Source organism: Pseudoliparis swirei, chromosome 4, assembly GCF_029220125.1.
Source record: "Pseudoliparis swirei isolate HS2019 ecotype Mariana Trench chromosome 4, NWPU_hadal_v1, whole genome shotgun sequence".
In the NCBI taxonomy this organism is placed as follows: Eukaryota; Metazoa; Chordata; class Actinopteri; order Perciformes; family Liparidae; genus Pseudoliparis; species Pseudoliparis swirei.
Genome location: NC_079391.1, coordinates 25,488,483 through 25,510,005, shown reverse-complemented (window position 1 = coordinate 25,510,005; position 21,523 = coordinate 25,488,483). Strand labels below are relative to the sequence as shown.

Sequence of the window (21,523 nt, the reverse complement as noted above, 5' to 3'; positions counted from 1 at the left end):
GACAAAGAAAAAACTACACTTCACTTCAAACAAAAATCTAAACAAACATATCACCGCTCACAAAGCTGTCAAAGACGAGATTTACGAGCGACACTGAAGGCAGCAACAGCCCGGCTTCTGCCAAGAGGAGACTCTCTTTTTCTTCTCTTTTTAATCGGCTCGTGGTAAATGATGCTGCGCGCTGATTGGCCGCTTGGCCGCTGACTTGCGCTCCATCCTGCAGGTCGACTCCTCACACAGCCGGGACTGAGCGCTCAGTCAGCGCGCTCCTCCCGGTGATCCCCGACACCACCACCCACCGCTCCTCCTCACACACACAAACACACTCATGAGTGCGCGCTGCGTCCGTGCGCACCACCGGCTGCTGCAACCTGCCGACTTCACCTGGACGAGAACAGCGAAGGGGGTCGGCGGGAGGAGTATGGGGGCAACAGAAGCACTAAACAATGTGTGCATATTGCATTATGCGATGCCACAGGTTATTACGACGTTTGCGCTCTTTTAGGATGTAGCGGCGGAGCTGGAAGTTTGCATGCCCTCACCATGGACTGCCTTTTTCTTCTGATCTGGACCTTACCCATCCCGCTGGTCGGCTGCAGCTCAGTCAGGCTCCTGTCCACCCTGTTGTCCTGGAACATTATCAAGGCATGTGGCAAACGCATATATACACTGTTCAAAAGCCCAGCACGCGCACCGGTCTGGACTGGGACCAGAACAAACACACGCTTGTCTCTTTTCCGCGTGATTTGTGTCCGCGGCGCAGCGGCGCACGCACGGCCGCGCGCTGCCTCTCTTAAATGCGGGTGCAAAGTAAGACAAGTGATCCCAAATTAAAGCCGAGTGCAAACCTCGGGGTTCAGCAGAGGAACTCCGTTCATCAACTTTCTCTCTTCGGCTCCCACTTCTTTTAGCGCGTGTAACCTGTTGCTACTTGTCCCGTGCATACAATCCATTTTTCTAATTCATTTTGTCTCTTTTTTCTTTCTTTCTACAGACGCTGCACATTTACTGTTCATACAGCGCCGCTGCCGGCTACTCCAGCGACAGACACGGATTAAATCACGGTGAGTGCTCGTTTTTCGAAATCTCGTGGAGTTTTTTTCTTCCAGCTGGCACGCGCCCAAATTAGTTGGGAGAATGTGATGTGGCAGTGATGGGGACCTGTGGTTCAAGAATATGGTTTCCAATGAAGCAATTAGGAATATTAGAATTACATTTTTAATTGGGGTGCTTATTGATGTCGGACCTCTGGCTTCCGTTAAAAGTTACCTGCGACCCATATGAGGTGGTCTGCTCTGAGCAGCAGCTGAGTGTTGGACCTTTCCCTCCCAACAGGCGCCTGTCCCCTTGGTGATGCACGATGTGTTCCTGGGTGTGTTTCTGGTTCAACCTGGCTGAACGTGACGCCACGTTGCGCTTTTTTCTATCAATGTCGTTTAAACTCAACGTCAACAGTAATGACCATGCAGCAAAACCTATTTTTGTCCTTTGAGGAAAATGCAACTTACTTGCTTTCATACTTTTAGTGTGGCGTCATTGTCTCTCTCGCCAATGACACGTATGAGCAGGCACGTGCACAGACATTTTGGGGGGCAGGTGCTCAAACTCCAAAAAAGGGCACCCAATGCCAAAAAAAAATTCTGACAGTTGAAGCATTAGCAGCAATACACTGATGATGCTCTCCTCAACCTGCGTTTCCTCTGGGCAGCATCAGACAGCTAGCTTACATTTTCTTTATGAATAAAGATGAATTATTATATACCAACAACAGTACAAGTGTTCTGATTGGCTAATGGGTCGTCATGCCAGCCACGTATTGCCCTCCTCGCTGGTCTGATACGGATCCGTATTGCCCTATTACGTCATTTTCAAAATGAGCGATATTGATAGACATCAACAGCCAAGAGCAGTGGTCCTCAAACTAAGGCCCGCGGGCCGTATCCAGCCCGCCTCCACATTTGGCCCGGCCCTCTGAACAATACCAGAGAGGCCTTATGATTTTGTTTTCAGTCTGGCCACGCAAATCCTAGACTTGCCCCTGTTAAATAGAACGGAATAGGAATTCTCTCTCTCTCTTCTCTCTCTCTATTCTCTCTCTCTCTCTCTTCTCTCTCTTCTCTCTTTTCTCTCTCTTCTCTCTCTCCTCTCTCTTCTCTCTTTTCTCTCTCTTCTCTCTCTCCTCTCTCTCCCTCTCTCTATTCTCTAAACATAACTAACGTCAGTAAACAGCTGGACGAGGCTTTGAAATCACGGATTTCGTGAGTTTTTGTTTGTTTAATTTTTTAGGAAACGTCGGACCAGTTGTGACATCATGTTTTCAGCAGCGCTAATGTTGGAGTTGATTTATCACAAAATAACGTCAGGGGACAAACACCGTCATGACCTGTGTGTCTGATGCTGCGGGTCAGAGGAGAAGGGTGTGCACCCGTTTGGTGGCGTGAGGAGCACTGCGCGGAGGAGGAAGTGGAGGAGGAGGAGGGAGGAGCACGGAGGGGGGGGGGGCTCGTGAGCGCCGCGGAGCATGTCGGGGCGAAATTCTCAAATAAATGCCCCGTCGGATATTAAAACACATTTGGGGGGACTTGATGACAGAAAGAGTAACTTTTATTCTTAAATGCTGATGAATGAAAAAAGTGGGCTCCAGCAAAAAGGGCACTTTCTCATCCAGGGCAAAAGGGCTGGTGCTTGAGCACAACTAGGGCTCTATCTGTGCACGTGCCTGCGTATGAGCAATGGCTCAATGTAATTCCGGAACATGTTGTGAAGTGACCAACTGAAGCTGAAAGGGATGAAGCAAGCTGTTCAAGCGAGTGAACGCGAGAGTCATTCGAAAATACCCGCGGTGAGAAGTTGTCTCTCTCTGATGTCGCTCTCCTTTCTGTCCCTCTCGTCTTCAGACTATGTGTTTGTGACCCCCGTTGAGGTGGACTCCGAGGGTGGATACCTGACCCACGATGTGACCCGGCGAAGCCACCGCAGCAGGAGGTCACTCTCTCCCTCGGTGCACTACCGGCTCTCGGCCTTCGGGCAGGACCTGCACCTGGACCTGCATCCGTCTCCTGTGGTGGGCCCGGGCTTCACCGTGCAGACGCTCGGCTCGGATGGCATCGCCACGCCGATGCCTGATGTCGAGTCTCACAACTGTCTGTATCAGGGAGTCGTCCGGAACCTGTCGAGCTCAACCGCCGCCATCTCCACTTGCGCTGGACTGGTGAGTGTCTGTCAGGTGTCTTCTCGGATCTGGAAGAATCTTAAACTTGTTGTGTGAAAAAGACCTTGTTGTATTATTTTTATAACATGTTTATCTCCCTCAAGTGGATAACGTGGGTTGATGAAACAGTTCCAAACTATTTTAAATGAACAATGCTCATGAGGATGTTTTTCCTTTGCTGAAAGGTTTGAGGACATTTTGGACATAAATGTCTCCCATCCAACATATTTTTTGCTCCCTCCTCACTTTAAGCTTCGTGCCTTCGAGGCCCTGAAATCCACCTGTTCTGTCACGAGCCGGTCGTTTGGCTGCATCATCATCTGCACAGAGCAGACCGTGGTTATATGGGGGAACGGTAACATGACATCACTACCCATGAGTGTAAGCATCAGTTTCTTGTGCTTTGTGAGGCACCTTGAACATCGGGAGGTTGAGAGGAGTTAGTGGGGGTGACACTGCTGACGGTACAGCACACGAAAAGGAGCAATAATTCAGTTGGACTGTTTACTGCAGTGCCAGCACGCTTAGGGAGAACACCCAGCGTATTGATTGGACGACAGTCTGAGGAAAAGGAGACCGTATTCCTGCAGGAGCTCATTCTATACTTTTTTGCATACAGTGCGTCGATGGAAAGAACATTGATCACCGTTGGCTTTGGAAACATTTTGGTCCCCTATGTCCTTTCGAGTTCCAAAAACCAAGATGGCGACTGCCAAAATGACGAGCTCGAAGCTACCAAACGGCAGTCAACAAACCGATGTGTCCACTTATTACATACGGTCTATGGCTACAACGCCAAACGGCATGCTGGGTAACGCCTGCTCTCCGTCACTGGCTATGATATTTACACCTGCGGTCTAGTTTTTCTCTCCATGAACAGAGCCAGGCTAGCTAGCAGTTTCATCTGCCCCCAGTCTTTATGGTAACCAAGTTAAACACGCTGTGACTCCAGCTTCATACAGACATGAGGATAATATCCGGGTCCTCTGTCTCAGACTAAAAACAAGAAGGATTCCCAAAGTGTTTCCTGACAATCACAGAATATATGTGATGTTATATTCGGAGTTCAATTAATTAATTGATACATTTTGAACTCCACAAAGACTCTTTAATTACAAGATTATGTGCTTTCATTTGTGGTTTCTGAGGGGCCTGGACCCTCTGGCCCACCAGCACACACACACACACACACATTCCTTGACACATCCCATACCAGCCTGGACCAGATGGACACACTACACCTCCATAAAAGCCATAACCTCCATTTATCATGCCTCCTCTTGCCTCCTCCGACTGGGATCTGCCCTGCTCGTTTGTCCTCCGTTTGCCCTGCCTCGACATCGCCTCTTGTGGACTGCTAATCTTCACACTGTCCCTTTCATTAGGCTCGCTCCCACTCACAAAACAAAACACCACTGACCCGTCCTCTTAAAAGCGCTGTGAGAACATAATGTGATTGCTAATGATTGCATTTGAATGGGAACACTTTGATCTATTTTGTACTCCGCCCAAGCTTTTGCTTACTTTTTTGTTGGTCGGGCGGACGTTCACTCTGCCCGTTAGATGGACTGATGTTGTTATATCGCTGGCAGATAAGCAACATTGTGAGGAAAATGATAGTTGACAGATTTTCTGGGCCTTGCCCCTCTTCTCTCTGTTTCTCAGTGCATCCCTCTGTGTTTGCACTGTTGGACTGCTGTGAGGCTTAGAACAATGAAAGCAGTTGACCCTCGCTTTTCATCTGGGCTTTTACAGAATATTTGGATTAAGTACAAATGAGGAAAGAGCCATTCAAGCCTGGTCATTGCAGTGGTGGGCTCGAGAAAGAGATTACGGTGGGATTAAAAATAATGGTGAGGAGGTAGAAGTCTAAAGAAGAAGAAGAAGATGCAAACTGCAGGAAAACACCAGAGAGAGAGAGAATTGCAAAGAGGGTGGAATACTGAATGACTGGGCCGGGCTGAGAATGCAGCACTACAGATAGAAAGTGTTGTGCATGAATGATGTGAATTCATTGTCATAGTTGGAGATTCCTAGGGATGCTGGATGGAGGGACTTGGAGAGATGGACTGTTTATCAAAAGGCTTTGAAGGAGAAATGGGGTGAGAGCGGGAGAAGGAAAAAAAAGCTTCCTTTTACTTCATGTCATTGTCTTCTTTTATCAGAGCAGAAGAAAAGAAGAGAAAGGGAAAGGAAAGTGTCTGAAATAGGGTTCTTTTTTTACTTGACCCCACTCGTTAATAGCAGCGGAGGTTTCAGCACCGACTACTGGCCTTTCTCTCTTTCTATTTTTTCAAAATGCATCCCGGCCCCAGCCAAGCAGATGGAAGGGATTCAGCTGTTTAGATGAAGCCCACAGCGGGATGGTATTAAGAGCAGGGCTGAACGGATGACTGGCAAAGAGGGATTTTCCACTTTAAACCCTCATTTATTGAACATGGTGTTATATGCTGCTTTTTAATTACTCTCTTCGTGTCCTCGTTGAAGCGCCACACTCATGTGTTGTCTCTTTAGCATGGACGGGATGTTTCACATGTAATACGCACTAATTTGTAAGAGGAAGGGCGGAGGGTGGGAGTCTTTTCTCTTTCTTCTTTTGAGGGTCGCTTTGCTCATAGACCCCAATCCTCTCTGCTCATGTATATTTGGGTGTGTGCGGGTGGTGCCAACCTGAACACTCACATGTTCTTAGTTTGTAGTGAAGGTTTAGAGCTGCTCGCCACTCGTGTGAATGCAGACGAGGGAAGTGATTTACTGCTCCCCTCTGTCCTCCAAGCCCACTTCCCAGGATAGGTTTCTTCTTCCTGGGGTGAAGAGGGTTGGTCTGAGACTTGCGTTGCCGGGCCTGTGAGAAAAATAGTCAAACCGTAGAGCCTCAGAATGTTGACACATGTTCGTAGCTCGCGAATGAACAACAAGTGTAGTGCAGTAGACAGACAAAAAGGCCATATATAGATTTTTATACTGATCAAAATCCCCAATATTTTCTTGATTGATTTAATGATTATTGGAAAATCTGAGATTTCACCCCAATCTTTTCCAAAGATGTTCAGTTCACACGCAAACAACACAGAAAAAGAAGCAACGCCTCAGATGGATGAGATCTTTCATAGGTAAATACCAGAAATGTATTCATCTAAATTTGGGATTTTTATTTTGTTGTTCTTTACATAAAGCTACATCCAAGACGTTGTATTTTGCGAATACAAATGTTGTATAGGTGAAGATGCAAGATTTTTGTGAAGTTTCCCCACATGACTGCTATAAATAACACAGTAAGTCGTTACTCACATCATGGCTGAAACATTTGAGTGTTGGATACACGGCGCGACCGTGACCATTACTGTGACCTTTCCCAAGCCCCTTCAGGTCAGAGACAGGTTAGGCTCCATGGAGACTGACCTCGGTCAGAGTGACCTATCGGTGCATTCACTGGATCACTTTTCCCTTGGGTTGATACCCCACATGTGGTGTCATTTGATGACTTTTCAGTGCACAGTATCCAGTTGTGAATATAATAATAAAAGAAATGAGGGCAGTTTTATGAAATATCTTCAGAGCAGAGTAACTAATTCACACAGCAGAGGCCTCATTTATAATGAGTCAGCTGAGTGTTAAGAGTCGACCGCCATGTTCACTGAATGAAACGAGATGCGTCGAAATCTTTTCAAACTTGAACTCACTTTCACTCGTCATCCATATACAGGCACATTACAAAGCAAATAGGAGCAGTGGGCTGCTCTAAAGCAACTGAGGGGCAAAGCAGTGCTCCGTCTCGAGCAACAATACCCTGACGTGCGGACTAGAGGAGCCGGCGATCGAACTGGCGATCGAACTGGCGATCTTGTGATTACAGAAAGACACAGCCCCCCCAATCATATTTTTCTAGTAACATGTCTTTAATCCTAGTGAGCTTCTGAGAGTGCACATGCTGACTAAATATGAGAAACTAATCAAACATGTGTGTGGTAAAATTTCTCTCTTTCTCTGTGGTTTTCGAATAAGCTCGGGAGACCACTTGGGTTTGTGTTGGGAGTTGGCCCAAACGATCCAGCAACCCCGAGGTATCACAGTTTACAACTTTAATGTGTGTTTGCACACCATTGTGTGAGAGAGAGAAAAAAGAAAACGAGAGAGAAACACACACCTCCTCTTTACTGCCCTTCATCTTTTCAGGCAGCTCAAATCAAGCCCCGTCTGACGACCGTCGTTGACACGGTGCCGTGTGTTATGGCAGCCGCCGGTGACTGTTGTAAGAGGGGAGCTCAACCTACGACCTCTGTCTGTCTCTTCCAGGCATGGGGCTCCCTGTGGTGTGAAGAATGCCTTTGCTCTTTTCCTGCATGTATGGAGGCCTATGAAGGTGCTCGTGGTTGTAGAATCCATCACCATCTTTGAATCTATATATATCTATCTACAGGTTTGAGTTCCATTAAATGTTTGGGAGAATGTGACACCCTCTCTTGCAAAACTGTTTCGGGCACCAAAGCCTCTTAAATGTTCTGGTTGGGTTGTAGATTGAAATATGTATTACAGGAACAATTGATGATTTAAAGGTCAGTTCCACTCCAAAACGACTGTATGGGATTTTGAAATGACATTTAAATATCTCAAAAAAAGGATCCGTATACTACATCTGGAAAATAAAAACTATACGGGCCAAAAGGCATAACTTTAAGCACTTACTTGTTCTGTTTGAATATTTCACATGTGTAGATAATAATCCCATCAGACTCCTCGAGGAGCTCAGACAATGTATGATTACCCCTCCGTAGGGCTCGGAACCGAGACAACATACGACGTGTGCACGTGTTTGTCAGTGTGCCTCAAATCCCTCAGGCCTTTAGCACAGTTAAAGTGACACGTGAATGACTGATTTCCAGCCAGTGCCTGGGCCATTTGTACCTGTCGGTTTTCTGTAAAAGGCCAACAAAATGAAACGTCTTCCCACTACAATATGCCTCTCTGGGTTGGCTATAATTCAGCGACTGGCCTGGGCCACAGAGGAGCTCAGAGCCTGGCGCTACAAGAGGAGAGTGGCCCGGAGCCGTTCCCTGGTGGTCTGAAGGCTGACAGTGATGTAGTGCCCACTGTTAGATGCCAGCAGGGGAGGGGGGGCAGGCTCTCAGCATGGGCGTGGGATGTTGTGTGTGTGTAAAAGGGACAGAAAAAAAAATGTGCGTGTGTGCTTGTACGTCCTTTCTAGTCTGTGCAAGGTCATACTTACAGAAGACTAATGGCTGGTGTCGAGGTCTTCAAGTGGATGCTGCAACTTCCACAAACAGGGCCAATTCATCAAATCTGACCTACTATTGTCATCACTGCATCACACTTACGGGCGCTGGGGTAAAACAGTCCAGGCGTACAGTAAAGTACCATGTGCTGCCTGGTTGATGAGGAGTGCCGGTGTGATTCTTGTCCTCATTGTTTAGTCTTTTTTTGCAAGGAAAATTCTGAATAATATATAGTGCTTCTGAATATTGAAGCCTGAGTCCTTCACCGATTCGAAAAGCAATCTTTTAAGCTTCAACCATTTCATTGTGGTATAGTCTTTGGTCTGCATTTCAGTTCAAGGAAGAATATAATCTGGGGTGAATGGTGTGAGGGGTACCATCTGCTCCTATTCTCTGGTTGAAGTGTTTCAGATAGTTGAGGATACTTTCACCAGTGGTCATGAAGGAGTAGGGCTGTTTCTGTTGTCACAGAAGGTTTTAGCGCCTCAAGTCAGTAATTAGTTCTTCACATGGTTGTGATGAGCAGGATGATGTCAATAATTGATGACGCAGGCTCCCTTCTCTTTTGGGACCTCTTGATTGCTATTATTGCTAATATGTGACCAAATGTGTCTGTAACGATAGCCAGAGCCTGTGCAAAGTAAAGGTGGATGCTCATATGATCCTTCAGGACAAGATTGGATGATGTGTGTTATAATACATATTACAAAACTGTCGACGGAGCAGTAAATAGTTCCTTGTGCGTTATAGAAACTGTGAGAGTTTCATATGAAATCATAAAGAAGAGGTCGTCTATAAGTGTGCTGCATCTGTGGTTTATTACTTGCTCCAGATTTGTTTTTGACGGCGGATGGGGTTTCTGTGTGTAACTGGGAGGTTGACCCTTTCTCACCTGCAGCAAACATGCATTACTATTTTGGGCTGCAGCTTGAAGGGCTTTTTTATCTTTAACTATCATGTTAATATTCTTCATTCTGAATATATTCCGTCGAAGTCCTTTCGGTCCTGGAATTTTGTGAATGATTTTTGCCTTTGGATATACCATTTTATCTTCTCTGAGCATGACGACCTACTGCTTCCTCAACAACCGTCACTTCATTCAGCTCCTCTGGGTGTTAAGGTGTGACAGGCAGATATGTAGAGATAGCACACTTCCCATCCTGGAGCCTCCACCTTTCCAGAACCCATTGCTGTTGCTGGAAAATGTTAATTCTGTCTCGCAATATACAACATTTCTTTCAGTACATTTAAATAGAACGCTCACGTGATTTGCATCACAGCAGCTGCACTGCAACCCAGTTAAAGTACAATTAACGGCCCTTTTGAGGAAGGACATATGTATGGGTTGGTGTGGGAGTAGTCCTCCTGTTCCCTGCTGTGTCCACACGGGATGGCGAGTGGGACCGTGCCCTACGACTCCAAACGACAAAAGAATCATCCAACAGCAACACTTTTTTTTCTCTTTGTGTGTGCCGACCTCTACTTTTATCCCAGACATACTCAGTGTCAGAAGGTTGTTCAAAGACAATTAGTGATCCTGAACAAGGGCCGCAAGACCTCAGGCTATTGACACATTGTGATCCTAATCAGTCTTACATGAAGAGAGTTATCTTGACATACTATAACGAATGGAGAGGCTGCAAAAGGCCTGGTTGAATGCTTCCGTGCATGCGGAAATAGTCATTTCAAGTCAAAGGAGAAACAAATTCAGAACCCTGTCATTGCCGCGTGGCTCATGTCTGCTGTGCCATCTTCGTCTGATCCAAGATCCAAAATTACCATCTCTCCTCGACACAGTTCTTACCCCATTTTAAAGACACATAATTCACTTGAGCAAACTGTAATTGCTCAGATTGTGATGCTGTTGAATAAATTTGCTTGAGGGGCCTCTCTGCTCCTGTATGACCGCCCCCCCCCCCCCCCCCCTCACCACACACGTGATCTTCTGCTGAACTGGAGTGCAGATGTGCTTTAGAACTCAGTAATCACCAGCTTGGGGCTTCTCACCGCTCTGCACTAGTCTTTAACAGCATGTAAGCACTTACTCATTTGCCTTATAATATCAGAGTCGGAAACCTTAAAAGAGAGTAGAGTTCATACAGAGACACGCTAAAGGTTCTGTCTCCCTTGACGTAAACCATGATGTTGCCAAAGAGAGAGAGAGAGAGGGAGCTGTTGGTTGGAGTGGCTTGGTTTGGCTTTACCGTCTTATTTTGTAGAAAATAGCTTCTTGGTTATGGCCTAGTGCAACCTGTAATCTGGACTGCGTGAATCTGTGTGTGAGTCAGAGAAACATGTGGATCTGCATGTATGGAAGTAAGGTAAAGTGGCGTTTCACATCTCTTTCATTTAGCCAAGTGTTAATGTAGGGTGATAACTAGAGGTCTGCTGTAATAACAATACAGATGGCCCGTCTCTGGTGTCTGTGTGAGGGCGCATGCAAACGCTGTGAAAATCTTTTTGCGGCTCTCATATCTTTTTCATTGTGCATCATTAAATGTTTTAGAGAGCTGGCATATGCAGATAAAGAGAGAGAGAGAGAGAGAGATGTAATGGATGCAAGTTGTGAGTTAATGAAGTAACTTAACTTCTGTTGTTTGGGCTTTTCATAGAGTTTTATTTTTCTTTATCCAGTCGTTGGTCGGCAGGTTGGATGTTAGTCACCATTTACACCACCTTTGTATCATGACAAATTAGATGATATGTGTTGCAAGATAATCCCATGTTACGTTCAGAAATGTTTATAATCTAGGGATGCTCCGATCTGATCGGCGCCGATCCATATCGGCCTTCTCAAAATGGCCGATCAAACTTGGCCGATCAGATGACATAAAATCTGGGAGAACTACTATCAGAGACGTTTCAATCGCGGCGCACCGCAACGGAGACAATGCGCCCGGCGAGGGCCAGCCGGCTGAGTGCAGAGGTCCCACGAGGGGATCCTCACGTACCGAGTGGCGTCCCTGTCCCGCCGAACTGCGGTCAGCTCAGCCGACATTCGGATCTCCGTGGTCAACTCAGCCGACAATTACATTTCTGTGCACCTATAGACTGATGTTGACGGTAAACGCATTCGATCGGGAGCGCGCGAGGGTTTTGATAAAGTTAGCGGAAGGATTCACGTGACACAACATCCGGTTTTGCAAAGTTAGCGGAAAGAACCACGTGAAACAACATCCGTTTATCAAAATAAAATGCCGACAAGCTTAATTTATGCTCACATTAAAACATTTTTACTGTACCAAGGAAGAGTTTATAAAAATAAGTCCGACTTTTGTATGTTAAAAAAAGTCCTGTATATAGATTTCCCCAAGAGTTCCAGGAAATGAATGATGCAGATGTGTTCCATACATATCTGAAATCCCCTACACTGGCAATCAATCAATTTTAATGTATCAATTAGGACATTTTTCAAAATAAAAGTCATAAATGTTTAAAGAAATCGGTAATTTATTTAATATTTGAGGTGCTTTATATATGTATTTCCTCATATTCTCAGGCAATGACTGATGCAGATGTGTTCAAGACAGTCCTGACTTCTATTACCCTGGAAATCAAACATATTTACTTTTGCAATTAGGAGATTTTTCAAATTAAAAGTCCTAAATGTTTAAAGAAATCGGTAATTTCTTTAATGTTTGAGGTGCTTTATATATGTATTTCCTCATAGTCCAAGGCAATAATGCTACACAATAAATAGAATGCTTCAATCGACACCGTGATCGGTGATCGGTATTATCGGATCGGCAGATACTGATTTCAGTGATCGGTGATCGGCACCAAAAAACCTGATCGGAGCATCTCTAATATAATCTAATATTCATGTTATTTTAATCAGCTCAGTGAGATGTTCTAAACATGCTACATCCAAGTGCCGCGGGATGATTGAACTGATTTTATTTTTTAAAGGAGTATTTGATAAGGTGTATGTATGACCTCCTATAGCTCTGTTTTGAATACTAATCTATTTTGGGAAGCTGCAGTCATTTTTGTCAAGGACCTTCTCTTTTTTTATGTTGGATTTGATATATTTAGTCCTTTGCCCAGGGGACATTTTTTGCAGTTTGAGCCTCAGTACAAGTATTTATATCTCAAGCTCGAGGAGGTTTTGGCAGATGTGCTGGGGTTCAAACCATTGACACAGCAGAACAACGATGTACCAACCACTGGACCATGTAGACCTGACAAATACAATAACTATGACAACTAAATTCCTGGAAAAGTTCCCACTGCACCTTGGAAGATGGATGGATGAGATATAATTTATGAACAGATGAAAGATGTGCTGGCAGCTGAACGGTTAGCGGGATTGATGGATGAAGTATGGAAAGCTGGATGGATGGATGGACAGGTGGATGATAGATAGATGGATGATATGAGGCTGGATGGATGGATAGGTGGATGATGGATAGATAGATGGATGGATGGATAGATGGATGATGGATAGTTAGATGGATGATTGCTTGGATTGATGGAGACATGATAGATAGATGGATGGATGGATGGAAAGATAGACATATGGATGAATGCTTGGATAGAGATAGATGGGTAGATGAATGTTTGGATAGAGATGGATAGATAATAGATGGATGAATGTATGGATGGATAGATAGATAGAGAGATAGAAAGATGGATATATAGATAGAGAGATGGAGGGATGGATGAGACTGATGGTGGTTGTCTGCCATGTATCCAGACACTGTTTTGACAACAAGAGCCCTGCCATGGCTTCTCTTTTGTCTTGCCTCTGTTTATTTTGCCACCTGCTACTCTGGGGGCACTGGGGTCAGCTCAACAGGAGCACAGTCCTGTCAAAAACACACACACACACACACACACACAGTAGGTTGCTGGGGAAGCAGTTGATACAAAAACACACATACACAAAGAGGCCAAAAGTTATTGGGTCAAAGGGTGCATGTGTATGTTTTTGATAAAGTCAGTGAGCGTGTATGGATATATGTGTGTGTGCGTCTGATTGATTGCACAGCAATTTTGTGTGCTTTTGTTGGGTTGTGGAGGGAATTAGGTAGAATCCTTGGTCAGACGGAATGTTTATGGTTCAGTAGCTCAGTTCCTCAGTTTAGAGGCTAAGGCCACTCGACTTAAACAGAGACCCAAGACACGGAGCTCGTCTGCTGCTTCAGCAATGTGGTGGTGATCTGGACGTGTTCATTGGCTTCCAACAAAACATGTAAACAAAGGGTGAATCCATTCATATTTTTCCTATTTCTAAAGCAGCGGAGTCAAATTGGTTGTTGATGTCAACGGTGAAAGCTGTAGAAAAATTAATGCGGCCATATTTATGGATGTCGACATTAAGAACGAGGTGTGATTATTAAGTGTCAGGTAATGGATGCCGCAGTGAATGATAGTTATGCCTTTTCTTCTATATTTAGATCCCAGATTAATAATTCCAGGAGGATGTTTTACTTCTATTTATTCGTATAATGTTGCATATTTCTCTTCATACTGTTCCACCATCTGAATAAAAGTAGGCGTACCATCCTATTTAATCTTCTCTCAGAAAATGTTTCTGCTATAAGTTAATCATGTTCTGAAGTAAAGTCCTTTCTTGGCTTGAACCCATTGCTGTTGCAGAAATGATTTAGATGTTGCTTAAAATCAATTCAAAACAAAACTCTATTATGCCTTCCAGCTGATTCAGACATCTCCTCCCCTCAACAGCTGTATGATCTTGCACAGTGCACATCTGCCTAATGTTGGGGTGGAGTGTGATGGATAGAGTTAAGTGTAGGGGTGCAGGCTAATCTATTTCAAGCATGTCTTAAAGACATAAAAACATGGATGACCTGCAACTTCTTGATGTTAAACTCAGACAAAACCGAAGTAATTTTACTCGGCCCTGAGCACCTCAGAGATCAATTATCTGGTGATGTGGTTTCTGTAGACGGCATTGCCCTAGCATCCAACACCACTGTAAAGAATCTTGGCGTTATCTTTGATCGGGACTTGTCCTTTAACTCCCACGTAAAGCAAATCTCAAGGACTGCATTCTTTCATCTGCGTAATATTTCAAAAATCAGCCACATCTTGTCTCAAAAAGATGCAGAAAAATTGGTTCACGCGTTCGTTACTTCGAGACTGGATTACTGCAACTCCTTATTATCAGGCTGCTCTAATAAGTCTCTTAGGTCCCTCCAGTTGATCCAGAATGCTGCAGCTTGTGTTCTCACTAAAACTAAGAAAAGAGATCACATCACTCCTGCACTAGCTGCTCTGCACTGGCTCCCCATAAAATCAAGAATCACTTTTAAAATTCTTCTCTTAACGTACAAAGCCTTGATTGGTGATGCACCATCATATCTTAAGGAGCTTGTAGTATAATATTGCCCCACTAGAGAGCTGCGCTCACTAAATGCGGGACTACTTGTAGTTCCTAGAGTCTTAAAAAGTAGAATGGGAGCCAGAGCCTTTAGTTATCAAGCTCCTCTTTTATGGAACCAGCTTCCAATTTCAGTCCGGGAGGCAGACACAGTCACCTCATTTAAGAGTAGACTTAAGACTTTCCTCTTTGACAGAGCTTATAGTTAGGGCTGAATCAGGTTTGCCCTGGTCCAGCCCCTTGATATGCTGCTATAGGCTTATAGCTGCTGGGGGACGTTTTAGGATGCACTGCGCACCTATCTCCTCTTTTTTTCTCTCCTTAGGGATGAATCATCATCTCTCCATCACACATTACTAACTCTGCTTTCTCCCCGGAGTCCTTGTGACTTCACGTCTCATGGGGTCGTCGGACCCTATGAGACGGCATAGATCCTATCTGCCTGATGGATCATCGAGGTCTGGGTTGTGGAATTCCTGCTACCGACTACGCCACTGGCCTGTTGAGACTCCGCCCACTGTTGAGACTCCGCCCACTCCTCCTCTCTACCTCCATCTGCCTGATGGATCGTGGAATATGCCTACTATGAACTATTCATACACTCTGTCATATTCATTGAATGTATTTTAACTCTAAATCTGTCCTTCTGGACACATTACATCTATTACACCTGTCCATCCTGGAGAGGGATCCTCCTCTGTTGCTCTCCTGAAGGTTTCTTCCCTTTTTTTCCCCCTGAAGGGTTATTTGGGAGTTTTTCCTGATCCGATGTGAGGTTTTGGGGCAGGGATGTCTATGTGTACAGATTGTAAAGCACTCCGAGACAAATTTGTAATTTGTGAAATTGGGCTATACAAATAAACTGATTTGAATTGAATTAATCTAGTTGTGTTTGGAAGTGAAATGTGTGTTAGCTCTCTCTCTATTCAATATAAATTATTGTTGGCTTCATTTAGCAACTGCTTGTTTTTATCAAAAGCAGTAAATGATGCTCTATGTCTTTGTTTGTGTGTCTTCCAGTCAGGTTTGATCCGCGTGTCTCAGGAAGAGTATTTAATTGCCCCGTTGCCCCAACATCTGGCTGAACAACACAGCTACAGCGCCCCCGATGGTCACCACCCGCATGTCGTCTACAAACGCTCAGCGGAACACATTGTGCACAGAAGATCCAGCGGCTCATCGAGCACCGATTCTTCAACGCCCGAAAACCCGTACCTTCACCATCAGCATCATCATCAGCACAATCATCACCATGACTACCAGCATGGAACACTGCAGAGGCAACACTTCTGCGGACGCCGCAAGCAATGTATGTAAGGGAACCATATATTCCTTATACTTTTTAAAAATTACGTTCATCATTCATATATCTTACGTACCCACAAGTAATTTATCCCATGACTGTGATATCAGCTGAGCTGATAGGGGTAGTGTGTTTGGGCTCACGTGGTTGATGCCTCTGGGAAAACAGGAAAAACACTTCCATGGAAGGGGGGCCGAAAAAATTGTTGGTATAAATGGACCTGTACTCGTATCGCACTTTTCTAGTCTTCAGACCACTCAAAGAGCTTTAACGCTACATGCCATTGTGTACCCATTCATACACTGATGGGAGGAGCTAAGGTTTTAAAGGCACATCAGCAGTAACAAAGATTTACAAATACATTCACACACCGTAGAACAGCTACAGGAGCAATTTTGATGTTAAGTGTCTAGCCCAAGGACACATCGACATGGGCTAGGTGAGCTGGGAATTGAACCGCAGATCCTCTGATTGAAGCCTGCTCACCACTGAGCCACAGTCACCCCTAGGAGAAAGTTATAATAAAATAAAGCATACCTCAACTGTCCAGGAGTATTTGTTACAGCTGCTCAGTGTGGCAATTCTATGGGGAGTCCGGTGTGTTTTTTTCCTGCTCCAGCACAAGGCCCCTCTTCTTTTTATTTCTAGCTGCTGTGAAATAAATTAAGCTGCATTCATGTGCGGTTGGAAATGTCAAGATTAGCCCCCCACCCCACTCTCAGACAAATGGATTATGAAAGTGACACTCCTACACAACCCTGCAGCTAATTGCTCCATTGCCAGATTTGATGTGTATGCAATGAGTAACACATTTTTTTACTTTTTTTCTGACATACATCTGTTTAAAAATGCATGCACCTGTTATATGGATATGTCAACTTTAGGTATGTAATTACAAACTTCCATCATGGTTTTACTTTTTAGTTTTCTATTGGGAATTTGAAATGTTATCTACCAGAGCAACAATGTAATATTATTATAGGACATAGTTGTTGATAGGATACAATTATGTACTGGACAATCAACATACATTTTAATACAGTATTGTGATATGTGTTATACAGTGAAGATTCCCACAATGTTTTGACTTGCCATGATTTTTTTGTATTATTAATCTTTAATTAAACATTATTTCACCATCCCAAAACCAAAAATGACAGTCTATCTATTTTGCCAGGGAAGAAAAGTCACAGAAATAAGCAATTAGACCATTATTCACATTATTATCACCATTTCAAAACATGAAAGCCTTTAATATTTTAGAAAGTGGATAACCCTGAAAGGCTTCAGAGGGAATTGCATCCGTTGTAATGGGGCTACATGTGCCTGAGGCTACTCAGCCCACAGGCCAGTTCACAGTTGTATCTTCCCTTCTCGTGGTGAGAGGTAGGAAGCAGTGTGGGAAGTGAGTTTCCTGTCCTTTCAACATGAGGCCTGTACCCTGATCACCCGGCACGAGCCATTAAAAATACTTGCCAAGTTTTCTCTCTCTTGCTCATTCTCTCTCTGTCCCTCCTCCCTTCCGTCCTATCCTGTTTTGTCCTCCTAGACACACCCAAGCCTCCCGTTGAGGACAGTTTCCTCATGCCTGACGAGTTTGCGGTACCTGAGGCAGAAGCACCAGGAAGGGCTAAGAGATCGCACATTAACTCCAACAGGGCGGGGGGCCTAAATGTGGAGACCCTGGTGGTGGCAGACAGAAAGATGCTGGAGAAACACGGCAGAGACAACGTCACCACCTACGTCCTCACCGTCATGAACATGGTGAGTGGTGGGAGAAGGGGCTACCAAACTAATCTGCTGCCATAGTTTTTTTTTCCCAATCAGTCATTCTGCAGTCTTCGTCATCATTTAGAATATAGACATGAGTAATTTACATTAAGGTGGTACTTTTTAAAGAATCGATTAACTTGAAGTTACTTTCGAATGAATATTCTTTGTCGATAAAATGCCAAATTTGGGGGGCAGTTAGCATGCTACAAATCTCTTTCAAGCTTGTTTGTTTTTTAATTTAAACATTTTATTGTTCAAATAACATTTCTTGAAAACTAAATAGTCAGTGAAAGAACATTGTAGCCGGTTGATCGGCTAGCTTTACTGAATTTTTCGTATTGCCGAATCAAGTTTAAAGAAACGTTCATATGCCATTGTCAACATTACAAGCAGACAAACAAGTAAGGCAGCTTAAAAGTAGCGTACTGATGTCTTCAGTCTGTCTTCAAAATTGTTGCAAGAACATTTTCATATTTTCATGATATAGAAAGTCTGCTGTTCTACCTGCAAGCTATCCCAGATAAGAATAGTGCATGCATCTAGCTTAGAGCTGAACATTGACACTGTATTTCTGATAATAAAATGAGCACCCAGGACAACTAGATTGTTTTTCTACTCTTTTGCAGGTCTCCAGCCTTTTCAAAGATGGCACCATTGGGACGGACATCAACATTGTGGTGGTCAGCTTGTTGCTACTGGAACAGGACCCAGTGAGTTGATTGAGACAGCAATTATGCAGAAATGTGGTGTTTTGTTGTTCTGGTTATTGATAAATTCACTCTTGCTCTGTATCTTTTCTTCCCAGCTGGGCTTGACCATCAATCACCATGCTGACCATTCCCTCAACAGTTTCTGTCAGTGGCAGTCAGGTCTGGTGGGGAAAGGTGGTAAACGGCACGACCACGCTGTTCTCCTCACAGGATTGGACATATGTTCTTGGAAGAATGAGCCCTGCGACACCCTGGGTAATTACAGCTAACCATGACAAGCCATACATCCTGTGGGAAGTATCATTTGACAGTATGGAATATCATGTGTGAGATGTGGGAGCCGTATTCAACAGTCAATTTCCCACAATCCCTTGCTTGAGTTACGTTGTAATTTAGGCTATTTAGACAGCAGTAAAGGTGTATACTGTGGGTATAGACATTACAACGAGGAGTGAAGGAAGTCTGACAGGTGCCAGCAGAGGAGAATGAAGAATGGCACTCATTTGTGACCAAAACCTACATTTTATTGGGAATGTTCAAACACTGTCGTAAACTCAAAGATGCAGGATTTTAGATAGTGACAGTGTAGATGCAGACAAGAAACCTAAAAGGGGGCCTTACATGCAACAAAGGTCTTTGGTCAGAAATGCAAACATCACCTTAATTAACTGTCGCTTAAGGGAAAACGGCTCTTTGAAATGTATCCTGCCATGATGTCTGTCAAAACTGTATGAAGAACAACCAAATGTGTAAAACACCAAGGTCTGGATGAGCAAGAAAGAAACACATTTTGACCAAGAATCATGCCTGGCCATGCTTGCACTGACCGGCTTAGCACTTTAGGATGAGCTTAGGTTCGGTTTATGCATAAATCTTAACACGTTTAGGAAGGCAGCTGGAACAACATCAACATCAACGCAGCCAGCTAAGTTTGACTAATACCATAATCAAATTGCTTTCACACCACTAATTGTTAGTAAACTTAGAGCACCTTATCTCATTAACTGCATGAGGTAAAACACATTTTGAAAAGTGACTCTTATAATGATCTAATAACTGTATGTTGTTAAGCTCATTATTAGAAGTATTTATTAACGTTGTTGTTTAAGTCAAACATCTGTCTATTTAAGTCATATCCATTAACCATGTGTTGATGTTTTTACTGTAAATGTTCAGTACGGATGTACTATCCATTGGGAGAAGCTTCTGTCAGAGAAGACAGTGACCACTAAATATTTGTATCAGCTTGTCTGTTCCAATAAATTCCACATCTAGGACCGTCTGGTCCACCATCAGCACTAGTCCTCTTCGAAGCCGAACGGCTTCCAACGTCTAGGAACAAACCTTTGTTCAGTTGGCCGCAGCTTGTGAGGTTGCAGCTGGGATGAAATCCCAAGCCATGCATTCATGTACGCAATATGCAAATGTAACAGACGTTTGTTGTCTGCCAAAACCGTGAGAATAAGAAAGAATGTGCTCAGTTACACTAAAGGGAAAAATACAGATTTTATGGCTCAATGTTTGATTGTGTTACCCCTCAGCTTTGCATGCCGTCTGTAATAACTAAGTCCCTGTCTGCACGTATACAGATGGTTTTTTTAAACCGATATTTTCCTTTACATTGGGGCTTCTCATCCAAACGTTTTAAGTTACTTGAATGGACATTTTGTAAAACGGCTTCTATGTTGTAGGTTTTACTTTGTTTGACAAACGGAGACGTAAACTTGTCAATTAGCGCATGCCTATTTCCAAATGAGGCATGCAGCTTTTCTTAATAGGCAATTTTTGCATTTTATTATGGACAGATCTATTTTTTTAAACAAAGGTTGTTTGATTTAATTAAATTCTAAAATGTAGAGGAACAATATCAGTTGAAAGAAATATCTCTATACGTCTAGTCTAAGCCTAATTGTCTCATAGTCCTAACACCTTTTTGCTCTATCTCTCACTTTCTCAATGCAGGTTTTGCTCCCATCAGTGGAATGTGCAGCAAGTACAGGAGTTGTACCATCAATGAGGATACAGGACTGGGCTTGGCCTTCACCATCGCTCACGAATCTGGACACAAGTATGTTTAAACAAATCTGCAGCAAACTAAGCTTTTCTTTTTGTTTACGTGTCTGTCAACAAAAAGAAAAGTTTAGTTTGCTGGAGATTTGGTTAAACCACATCAGACGACACAGACCAAAATAGATTAAACTATGTCAGATTGTATAGTGTCACTTTAGAGTGGTACATTAAACCAGTCACTCTACTGTTGTAATGAATATTTATTGATTTAAATAAATGTTTTATCTTTTAAAGAAACAAATATACTCACTACCTTATCCATTACACTTTATGATATAATAATGGAAACTGCCTCTGTCCAAATGGTTCAGTGTTTGTGTTTCTATTAAGATAGAAGGCAGTTTATTTTCTCACATTTTTTAGATTTCACATTACAGTAATATAGCAGAATATTTGTAAGACACAATAACTTGATGAATTTTGCCAGCTTGCCGAATAATTCACAAATTAACAAAGATGTAATTGCAAAACATGTGCCAAGCATCTGTGACTTTCTAATGACAGCAAGAAGCAATATCTATATTGTATTATATCATGTGGGTAGACATTATATTGTGTGGATACACAATGACATCAGCTTGATCATTCCAAGAATAAGCGTCTTAAGCCTTAACCCTCAACTCACGAGCAACTTGCGCTCAAGGAACTATGTAAACTATAAAGTTACGTGCTTCCTTTAATATTTTTTAATCTAGTTTTGGGATGATCCATGATGGCGAGGGGAACCCTTGTCGCAAAACAGAAGGCAACATTATGTCTCCAACTCTGGCTGGAAACAATGGGGTCTTCTTCTGGTCCACTTGCAGTCGGCAGTACCTCAGCCGCTTCCTTGGGTAGGCCTCATCGCCTAGTGCAAGTGCACAAGCACTTTCAACT

At 43.6% G+C, this 21,523-nt stretch overlaps 1 protein-coding gene across 2 annotated transcripts in view; it reads left to right on the top strand.

The window, feature by feature from the left end:
• The first annotated feature begins 278 nt into the window (after window positions 1-278).
• Window positions 279-21,523, top strand: part of adamts18 (ADAM metallopeptidase with thrombospondin type 1 motif, 18) — a 62,574-nt gene continuing 41,329 nt past the window's right edge. Inside the window, exons 1-9 of one of the 2 annotated variants that reach the window (XM_056412956.1) lie at window positions 279-645; window positions 995-1,064; window positions 2,898-3,211; window positions 15,812-16,100; window positions 17,644-17,858; window positions 18,494-18,577; window positions 18,673-18,832; window positions 20,540-20,645; window positions 21,343-21,480. In XM_056412956.1, the coding sequence (XP_056268931.1) occupies window positions 544-645; window positions 995-1,064; window positions 2,898-3,211; window positions 15,812-16,100; window positions 17,644-17,858; window positions 18,494-18,577; window positions 18,673-18,832; window positions 20,540-20,645; window positions 21,343-21,480 (1,478 nt within the window). In that variant the 5' untranslated portion in view covers window positions 279-543. Of the gene's footprint in view, window positions 646-994; window positions 1,065-2,897; window positions 3,212-15,811; window positions 16,105-17,643; window positions 17,859-18,493; window positions 18,578-18,672; window positions 18,833-20,539; window positions 20,646-21,342; window positions 21,481-21,523 lie in introns of those variants that run through there. The other variant, XM_056412957.1, reaches the window with a different exon arrangement.